Source organism: Copadichromis virginalis, linkage group LG12, assembly GCF_057382275.1.
Source record: "Copadichromis virginalis isolate Kocher_CV1m ecotype Utaka linkage group LG12, C_Virginalis_male_GT1.1, whole genome shotgun sequence".
NCBI classification, from domain to species: domain Eukaryota; kingdom Metazoa; phylum Chordata; class Actinopteri; order Cichliformes; family Cichlidae; genus Copadichromis; species Copadichromis virginalis.
Genome location: NC_140629.1, coordinates 29,701,998 through 29,712,486, shown reverse-complemented (window position 1 = coordinate 29,712,486; position 10,489 = coordinate 29,701,998). Strand labels below are relative to the sequence as shown.

At 40.0% G+C, this 10,489-nt stretch overlaps 1 protein-coding gene across 1 annotated transcript; it reads right to left on the bottom strand.

Annotated features, from left to right (window-relative positions):
- Positions 1-2,120: 2,120 nt before the first annotated feature.
- On the bottom strand, positions 2,121-9,952 carry cdc45 (CDC45 cell division cycle 45 homolog (S. cerevisiae)). Its single transcript, XM_085475924.1, has 18 exons — positions 9,715-9,952; positions 9,545-9,604; positions 9,062-9,154; positions 8,678-8,815; positions 6,927-7,073; positions 6,772-6,830; positions 6,638-6,686; positions 6,481-6,542; positions 6,341-6,391; positions 4,676-4,795; positions 4,431-4,562; positions 4,241-4,339; positions 3,999-4,160; positions 3,762-3,900; positions 3,597-3,680; positions 3,367-3,485; positions 2,769-2,845; positions 2,121-2,430 (listed from the first exon to the last, which is right to left on the bottom strand). Exons 1-18 carry the CDS (start codon positions 9,763-9,765, stop codon positions 2,366-2,368), a joined length of 1,707 nt encoding a protein of 568 aa, XP_085332050.1. The 5' UTR covers positions 9,766-9,952; the 3' UTR covers positions 2,121-2,365.
- Between the last annotated feature and the right edge of the window lie 537 nt (positions 9,953-10,489).

The window sequence follows — 10,489 nt, the reverse complement described above, 5'->3', positions numbered from 1 at the left end:
GTGAGGTTTGCTACATTCAAAGGATTTATTGGGCTTTTGCATAGCAAGTAATCTAAAATCCACTATATCCACCTTGTAATAAAAAGGTTGCTGGGCATGCAGGTTCTTTTTAATTTGCTCCATCTCCCTCAGAAACCATTTATATGAAAAGATTTAAAAGTGATTAAACTAATACATATTTTAAATACAAAAAGCAGAAATTTCAAATATGAAAACATAAATGTATTCATTAACATTTACTTTTAGAGTTTTTCATTAAATATAATATTGTCCCTGAAACAGTAACTACTGCAGAAAAGGTTCAACTGTGCCGACTCAAGCAACATATGATACGTGACTGCATCAGATGTTAGACATTTAAAAGTGAGTTGCAGCGTTTTTTCAGTTCATTGCGGTTTGTGGCCCTTTGTTTATGCACAGCTCTCACAGGTCTTACTGTGGCAGTTTGAGGTCTGGACTTTAGCCAAACCATTGCAACCTTCATTCTTTGATTTTCAGACATTCTGTTGTACAGTTGCTGCTGTGCTTGGGCTCATTGTGCCGTTTCATGACTCAGTTTGTGCCAAGCTTTAGCTGTTACACAGATGACCTCACATTTGACTTCAGAGTATGCAGGTATACAGAGAAGTTCATGGTTGACTCAGTGCCTGCCAGGTGCCCAGGTCCTGTGGATGCACAATAAGGCCAAATCATCACCCCTCCACCACTGTGCTCGACAGTTGGTACGAGTTGATTGTGCTAATATTATGTTTGGTTGTCTCCCAACATGGCCCTGTGCATGTTTGCAGTACAGCCAAACATCTTCACTTTGCTCTTACCTGTCCAAAGGACATTGTTGCACAAGTCTTTGCAAACCTAAGTCTTCCTGCCATCATTCTTTCCAGAAAGCAGGCTTTCTCCTGCACATCTTTTCAAACAAACCATTCTTGTTCAGTCTTTTTTTAATTGTACTGTCTTGACAATTTTCCTCTTGTTAAAGCTTCTCACCTGGCCATATAACCCATCTCAGACTATTGGGCTTCTCATTCCTGATGTTTTACCTGAATGCTGCAGACCATCAAACTAATACATCTCTGCTTATAAAGGTGTGCACAGTTAGGTATTAAAGTGCATTTGATTAGGGGCACCTGGCTGCTCCTATGGAAGCATTAACAGTAATACAGTAATACGTAAAAAGTTTCACATACGATTTGAAAGTCTTTAAATGTGTAGTTTGAGTTAAATAACCACAAAATACTGCAATAGTAGAATTTGTTATTAGTTGGTACATCTTTTTTTTTTTTTAACAATAATTGCCGTATTAAAGTTGTCATTATTTCCAGAGTTTCTTACTGTTAAATATTTGCCTGCGCTTTATTCTGACACAAACATTTTGCTTTTTTTTAAAAAACTCTTGTTTCCTCTGTTTATGCAGTGTACAAACTCACCCAACTGTTGTAATATAACAAACTCTTATTAATATTAAAAATAAATAATGCAATGTACTACTGTCTGTTGACAGTCAAGTGAAAGTAAATGCTTCTTTCACTGAGAAGTGAGCATAAATAGCCCGAGTCCTTGTATGTGTACTTGAACGTTAAAGCTGATTCTAAATACCAATATACCCGTCAGTCTCTGTATATACTACAACTACAATATGGCAACTAAGGACACCTTTATGGGTTCTCATTTAAAATTATGCCTTGAGTTATTTAAAGCATGACTCGCAGATACGGAGTTAAACCAAGGTGATGTGCACGCCCTCCTGACAATACCACTGTTTACCTTAACATCCTCCACTGCAGCAAATATGAGACTAAAAACTATTTTGGTATTCAAAACTGCCATTCTGCAAAATTTACACAAAAACTTACCTCACGTAATTTTTTTGTTTATCTTCTCAGGAAAAAGAAAGCAAAGCCGGCCAGGCTTTGAGATAAACAGCTGACTTCTCTCAGGCCGCAGTGAAGCCAAGACATGCTAAAAGTTCAACAAATGACACGTGAAGAATGTGGGATTTTCTGGTCATACATTAGATAAGGTAAAAAATATTAAATACTGCAAGAGTATTAAAAAAAAAAAAGAAGTTAATAATGCCTGATCATATAAAAATAAAAAAAAGGCATAAAAATCAACGCGTCTCCATTCTATAAAATGATTTATTAAACATGTTTAAAATGTGAATGACTTAAAACTTCTCACATTCAGGAATAAAAGACAAATTTAAAACAACACATTTACAAAAACACTGTACAATATACACATAAAAACCACTTAAAACCTTAAAAAACAAAACCAAGGATAAAGTTCTGGTGCTGGTGACATTTTACACGCCTGACACATGTGACCAGCAGCTGATCTGTCGCCCTGGGAGAGCTTCAGTTTCTCATGAAAGGAGAGTGATGAGCGCATCCAGAAACTTGCTCCTGTCTTCAGTCTTCAGTTCAATTACTGCAGAAAGAAAAACACAGATAAGAAAGAAAAACATGCCAACAGGACAAATCATCCAGCAGCGCTCTGACATCCCGGGAGGAGTTTTTTTGCTTGCGATTTTTAAAATGTTCTAAAATATTCTTTCACACATGAGACATGACAGATTAAACTAAAAATCCTGAGTAACAGCATCACAACTGAAAGTTTGGGTGAGAATGGCAAGACAAACAGACTGCACATTAAACAAAGACTAGGCTGCCACCTAGTGGCCACATTGCAGACATGCAAGAGCAAATTCACTGACTGTCTGCACAGCAGCAAAAAAACCAAACAAACAACACTTTACTGTGTCTTACTTGAAGTGTCGAAGTGGTCGTGAAGAGTCCTGGAGCTCGTGCTCTCTGCAGCTTTCTCAAATGCACGACCAAAGAAACTAAAAGGGCAAAAACAAACGCAGAGGAGGAAATGAGGCAATATTGTTGTATACTGGTAGAAAAATGTGAAAAGGAAATAAATTAGAGCCACTAGTTGTTATTTGAGTCCCACTGTGTCATGCTCTGAACTGGAAAATATTCACGCCTTTATTTAATTGTGTCTGAAATATTATAATTCAGCATTTGCTCGTCTTAACAGAACCTGGAACGTCTGCAGGTTGTTCAGAACGCTGCTGCAAGGCTTCTAACTTATAACTCTTCTCACATATCACATACACAGGCTCACCATTAACCTCAGAGACCACTTGAAGACTCTGGTTTTGACTTTTAGAGCATTGCATGGACAAAAATCAGCTCACATTGGTAAACTTTTATATCCGTACATCTCCAGCAGGCTCTGAGTTGTTGAGATTAGGTCCTGCCGAGATTTGTGGACTCTGATCTCTTTCAAAAAGCAGCTAATCAGGTTAACCAGAGATGCAGGTTGAGAAGGAGAGAAATCATAAACTGAGAAACTTACTTCTTCTTGTCGGACGTCTCAGACTCTGGTGGGATTCCCACAACAATGACAGTTCCCTTCTCCACATCCTTGGGGGCAGCCATGACGAGCGGGAGCAGTTTGCAGCGTTTATTTCTCGTCTAATTGGCCAAGACACCGTGAGTGAAAGAGCAGAGAGACTTGAATAACTATGATTTCAGTGAACCTCCGTCTACATTGTGAATCAGTCCCGATAGCGTTCAGACACTCACCGAATGGACAAAAGCCTTCAGGAGGTACTTGCAGAGCAGCGTTAGCGCCATGGGCTTGGAGAACAGCTTCACGTCAGGTGTTCCCTACAAAGAGAGGATGTGAATAGGATATATGGCTAAATAAAATTGAAAGCATGCACATCTCAGGCATCCAAACACTCGCACCTCCATGAGGTAGCAGTAGAGGAAGGGTCCCTGCGACAGGATGAGGTTGGTGCAGATGCAGCTGGCGACCGTTTGCTGGATGGCAATCAGCTTCTTCTTCGCTAGCGCAATACCCGAATGCAGACGATCGATGTTGCTCCTGCACAGAGAAAACAAAAGAAAAAAAAAGACGACATTTTTAAAGGAAATGTGAGCAAATTAAGTCTTTGAAGAGTGAACTTAGTTTCCTTTGCACACCTAGAAAGGGCATCGAGAGCCTTGATGAAGTTGTCAGTCTCGCTGTCGTCTTTCTCAGCACTCTCCAGCAAGGCAGCAGTAGCGTGCACCATGTCGCTGGCCAGGAAGCGGTTCTTAAAGCCGAAGTGAACGCCAAACGTCTGGATGCGGATGTCCTTCATACTGATGAAGAGGAGAAATGGGAGTAGAACAGGGAAAAGCAGACTGGATGAGCAGTCAGTGGTTGCCATTCAAATACATACCCGTATTTATTGGAGGACTCCTCAATGACGTCCCTCAGGTTTTCTTTGATCGACATATCCATGGAGTTAAATTTCTGACGCACTTGTTTCAGCGGCAGTCTGTAACACAAATTTTATTTCAAACAAATTCCGGCTCAACAAAAAGAGGAAGTTTGTTAACACACAAAGCATGGATTAGAAAGCACTTTACCCCATGTCTGCTAAAAACTCCTGGAGTTTCTTTTGGCCATTTAAGGTCCAGAGCTTGAAGCTGCAGGAAGTGTAGCAGGAATTATAAATGCTCTCATACAGAGACCAGTGCTGGTAAAGGGTAAGACGAAGACTGAAGAGACAGTTAAGGCTCTGACTTTCAGTAATTTTTAGCAATTGTGTGGCAGAAATCAGGTGGAACATAAAGATCTGTAAAAGGCAACAAGGCAGAGGAGTTAAGGATACTCGTATTCAAAGGAGATCCTCATACAGTCGATCGAGAGCGAGTTCTCCTCATCCTCGTTTCGGTGGTTATGTCGGGAAACGTGTCGCTGCATAGTGGCGATGTCGGTTACATACTTCATACTAAAAAAGAAAAAAAAGAAGCGAGGCAGACAAAAATAATAATAACTCAGCAGAAATATAAAAGAAAAAAAAGAGAGATCAGTTTACACAAAGGTTCCTTGTATTTATATTTCAGACAGAACCCAAAGTGCAATGACTGGTAAATCTTTGAAATATTATATTTGAACAGTAAGGGTTAAAGGTGAAGTGGAAACCTGTGGTCTGAACCGTCACAATTTAAACCTCTTTTTGGATGCAGGTCACCAGCACAGTTCAGCATGAGGGGTGCAACACTGCTCATGATATAGCCAAGTGACATATCTGTGATATCCATTATTCCCGAACAACACATCCTTCAGCTGAGGCATCATCGTCCCCATTTCAGTAAGTCAGTGCTCAAGCACATTCTGCACGAGCATGGCTCCATCGCTAACGAGTCCATGTGCTGAACTTGTCTGCTTCCAGTCCAATAATATCTCCAGGAGGGCCAATTTGTTAAGCAACTGATTTCTTTTTTTATATATCAAGTAAGACAAGGAAAGCAATTTTCATGAGAATCTGCTGATGTTTTTTTTTTTTTAAACTTTAATATATTAAACTCAAACTGAGTCACGACACTCAAAGTGCACAGCATTGGGTCAAAATTTGGCACCTTATTTCGAGCCCTCATAACATCACAGGCGCAGAACTATGTGAAATTTTCAGACCTGAAATGCTTTAAAAAAAAAAATAAATAAATAAAATAAATAAATAAATAATTTAAAAAAAAATATAAAATTTTTTTATGTCCACAAAAAAGCACAGAAGGAATCTCGTACAGAGACAAAATATGGATAAAAAAGAGATCTTCTCCAGGGATGTCAAACTCATTTTACATCACAGGCCACAAACAGCTTACTTTGATTTTAAATGGACCTCACCAGCTAAAATTCCCCTTTGTGTCAGTGTAAAGAAATGTAACTCCACATTCAATCATTGCAATATCTCAGTGTAAGAAAATTTGTGCAATTTCAACAGTACGGCTCAGCTTTTTCTACACCCCTGATATAAAAGCCACCTGTCTCACATGGTGACACGATCCTTGTTTAGCCTTTTTGAAGTTTTGTCAGCTTGACAGACAAATTGGTGCAGTTTTGTCTTTGGGATTATGTTATATCCCACAACACCTAAACAGCTTAAAATTGGTTCTGGACAAAAACGACATTTTGGCTTCAGATTTTTATAACTGGAGTGGATGGTGTAAAGGAGCTTAAAAGTCAGTTTTACCCAGAAAAAAATGAGTTATGAGTGAGCTGGAAAAGAAAAGCCCCAAGAAGTATCAACCTTATGTAATTTGCAAGCCAGTAAGTCTCAAAATTTCCATAGTACAAGATGAAAACTTTGCATGCTTTCATTAAAAATAAATAAATAAATAAATACTCTCAGATTTTGACTGATTTAAGGTTTTAAATGGTTTGACAGCAACTGCTTTCAGCTTTTATTTACATTTTTCAGTGTCCTGAGCTTTTGGGAAATTGGTTTATAATTGTTTTGATAATAGTTTTGTAAAACTGAGGGCATCCTTACTTTGTGATTTTATCATGAACCCACTGGTCTGTCAGCCCGATGATGGCCCACCTGCAAAGAAGAAGCAGTGCACATCTAACAGACCGTATAAACTGTATTTCAAGATTGTTTGCCATGAAAGATCTCCTCAGAAAGCTCACCACAGCATATCCTTGGTATCTTTAGTCAAAACCCACGCAAGCTCAAAAAACATCATCGCAGCCTGACAGGAAAACAAATTAAAATTCAGGAGTTCATTCAGAAATTCAGGTAACATTAATGTTCTTATATTACTTATGTGAGGTTGTCAAAACTCACCGAGGTGCCGTGATATTCATACTGCTCATAGTCAAACAGGATTTCCCTCCTGTGAAATTAATGAAAGGTAAGCATGCATTCAACTGTTGTGCTGTGCACAGAAAGAACCAAACAACTAAGTAAAAACACTTCACCTTCGAGCCTCCCACTCCCTCTTGGCTCGCTGCCTTTCAATTCTCCTTTCGACAGCCCCCTGCAAACACAGGACCACAGCCCCAATGTAATAGCCTTTACAGTTCACGCTACCAGTTCATCCCTGCGGGCAGCACCGACTCAGTTTAATACGTACCTCATCAAATCTTCTGCGTTTCCCAGACGGCTCTGAGCCTTCATCGCTCTCATTTCCAGAGTCTTCTCCTTCCTCATCTTCATCTCGAAAGATATCGTCATACGACGGCACGCTGAGGTCGTCATCCTGTTTGATGAGCAGCTTAATCTGTTGAGCAGAAGACAGAGAGTTAATGTAACGCTCACTTCCACAAACAAGTGGGAGTATTGTTAAGGGAGTATTGTCCTCCACAGGACAAGACTCAGCTGTCCATCTGCATCTTAAGGATAAAGGACACTCTTTCGAGGATGCCAATGTTCACATTTTGGACAGAGAGGACAGATGGTTTGAAAGAGGAGTAAAAGAAGCCATCTATGTCCACTGTGAGCGACCATCTTTGAACAGAGGCGGGGGTTTACGACACCAACTCTCTGCCATCTATAATCCAGTTTTGAGATCCCTTCCCAGACGCCTTAACGCCCACTCACATCCTGGGCCATCTGACCTCAGGAATTCGCATGATAAGATGGGGCCAGGTTTCACAGTGAACACACCCGAAACTCTGGCTGATTGGGACCCACACCCAGTTTCCCACCTTGGCTCAGGCGATTAGAGGATCATCAGGGGGTCCTTTTGTCCCTCTGTGGGGGGTCACTCCCACTAGGTTTATATCTGGGACTCTCCACCATTTGACCTTAGAACTGAAGAAGCTTCTCGGATGAGAGGTGAAACGTCTTCAAGCAACTTGAAGTCCAGACGCTTTTCTTTGCAAGCTCCTTTGACTACGATGACCTGGATGACTGAGAACCTTCACAGAGTATTGTTAATCTTGAACTTCAGGTGCAAATGGATCATTGTTTACAGTGAAATGCATAAAGATAATGAACTATTTGATGTTTTGTACCAGATTGCAAATACAGTACAGCACAATAGCACAAGAGTACTTCCATCTGTAGTTCTGATGGGCAAAAAGGAGACTTTATCTACATATTTAAAGGCCCCTACGCTAACTTTGCCCGCTGGACATTATCAGTCACAGAAATTTAAAAAAATCTTATACCTAACTAGCTAGGCACTTCACCGGCATGCTGGAGAGAATGTGGAGCAAAGATGGTCGATTCATGTATTTTGGACTTATTTTAACAACAAGTATTTCAAAAGTTTTGGACTTTGATGCTTGTAAAGGTTTTACAATTTTTTATCTTGCCTATTCCCCTGTGGACTAAGCAATGGTGACAAACACCTGAAGAGCCTGGCTCTACAGGCAAACTAGTGGTTAATATTGTTAAACACACACATACCGGTGGACAGATTATACACAGTGCCAAATAGAATTGGAGGAAATGTGTGTGTTGTTATTTGGCTCTTGAGACAAACTGATGAGACTGATGATGTGAGAAGATGTTTTTTTAAATTCACATATACAGAACTGTTTCCCCCCCCCTTCTGCTTTAAAATAATGCATCAACTTGGCCCTTCTTTTTTCTTACACTCCAAACGTCTCCACTATCATGCTCCCTATCATGGTCATCGTGGTTCGAAACCTCATTTTTACATCCCCTTTAGCTGTAGGGTCCGCATCCTCATCAAACTTCTGCCACTGAGCTGAGTCTTACAGGCCTGACTCCATCTGATCCTTCTCTTCTCAGACTTCATGCCTTGAGTGAATCCCTGTGCTACTCTGAGGCTCTGTGGGGTAGACCCTAGCCTGTGAACCTATGTGAACTTATTAGTGGGGATATAGCCCGAATTAGCAAACCATTGCACATCACCTGGGTATCATTGTAGACATTGACCACATCTACAGGCCGGTGAGTGTCACAGATGAAGAAGATGGAGTCATCATCTGGCTGCAGCATCTCAAGGAGGTCAACATTTGCTCCGCAGTTGATGAGAACAAAGTATCGAAACTGCAGCACAAAAATCAGTCAACACAATATATAAGGTTCAGTGTTTACTGTCATATATTCATGTGCAGGCTCAGAGTAGTGTACTACAAAGCTTTCCACTTCAGGTTCTCAAGCAGAAACGCATAAAAAAGCAAAGGTTTCCATGGTGATCTCAAAAAGCTAAAAGCACCTTCATACTGGCTTGAAATAACGTGTTAACGTCAATCTCGCTTTACAGCACAGCCTTCTGGTCTTATTTAAGTATACCTGCTCTTTGTGTTCAAGGAAGGCAGTGCCAAGGTCCTGCCAGCCTGTAACTGGCACAAGTGTATACTGGATCTGGTCACAGTGAAACAAGGCCTAGTGAAGACACAAACAGTCAGTGTTTACATCAGCTTATAATTACTCTGAACACAGTAAAAGTCAAAAAAGCTCCATAAACCGCAACAGCACTTACTGAAACCTACTGTCAGTACTTTTAAATATTCCCAGTTAATGCATGAACAGATGGTAACCTCCCCATTATGACAGTACGGTTGGGTGTCCGAAAGTCCATAATAACTGGAAGTATTTAATCAGCATGCTCTCTGTTTACCCTCTACAATGACCTTAGTTTAAGAGCGCAAATGTTCGTCATCATGCACAAAAGCCACTAGAACAAGAGAGGCAAAACAACAGTGGAAAAACAGTCAAAAACTGTGCACGCAAAGGCTACAGGAGCTGCCGCTTGCTAACATTTTATTGTCTTACCTGCAGTATTTTACAGGCGCAGAGAGCGTCAATGTCTGGTGCCACCAGGAGCACGACTCTCTGTAAGTAGCACGAGAAGGTTTATAATGTAAGCGATTTCAGTTTGCGATTTCAGATGTTAAGTTTCCTAGCTGCTAGGCAATGTTGGCTAATGTTAGAGTTAGCCTTACCTGGTTGGCGACAACTTCATAAAAATCCTTTCTTATGTCCGCGATGAACATTTTCAGAGAAGTCAGTCGATTAAAACTATTAAAATAAGACGAGCCTAATCGAATCACCCTGAGGTGGCATAAACTGCGGGTTATTTTGGCTTGCTGTCAGGCTCGGAGCTTTGACAATACACACACAGCGATGCCGCTCTGTTCCCTGTTGGAAATGTGGCGCCAAATCTACACGTCACTCCCGACCAATCAGATAGAAGAAAATCAGCAACGTCAACGCTGGAAGTCCCGCCTACCAGGTTGAGGAAACAAAGCAGTACTGGAACTAAAGAGAGCTGAAATAAAGTTATAGCTTTATTTATATCGATTTTGAAATATTTATTAATTTATTTAAATGTCATAACGATGTTTTTATAATATGTGTAAACTCCTTTAGACTTTATTAAGAACACAATATTATTTTAACATTAGTGTTTACATTTATATTACCTGAATGGTGAATTTATAATAATATAAACAATTATAGATGGTAACCTCTCTCTACCTCTATATTTTGGAGAAAGATCTAATCAGTTTTCTGTGTGTCAGAATGATTATTTTGTTTATTCCCTGACTGCAAAGACATAGGAAAACAATTTAATAAAAAACACAAAAACCTCACAGAGTTAACTATGATTTCTGTACCATACTGTTTTAAGTCTAACTGTAAAAATGCTAAAACAATGACTTATGCACACACTTCACACATTCACAAAATTGTAGTTTTCCACCGTGTGGTTACAAT

Excerpts from the sequence above, each read along its gene's own strand:
- cdc45 (XM_085475924.1), bottom strand. The coding sequence starts at position 9,765 with ATGTTCATCGCGGACATAAGAAAGGATTTTTATGAAGTTGTCGCCAAC. Across the intron at positions 6,687-6,771 it reads AGGGAGTGGGAGGCTCGAAG|GAGGGAAATCCTGTTTGACT; the intron begins GTGAAGTGTTTT and ends TTAATTTCACAG. Across the intron at positions 4,563-4,675 it reads AGGATCTCCTTTGAATACGA|TCTTCGTCTTACCCTTTACC; the intron begins GTATCCTTAACT and ends CTGTCTCTTCAG.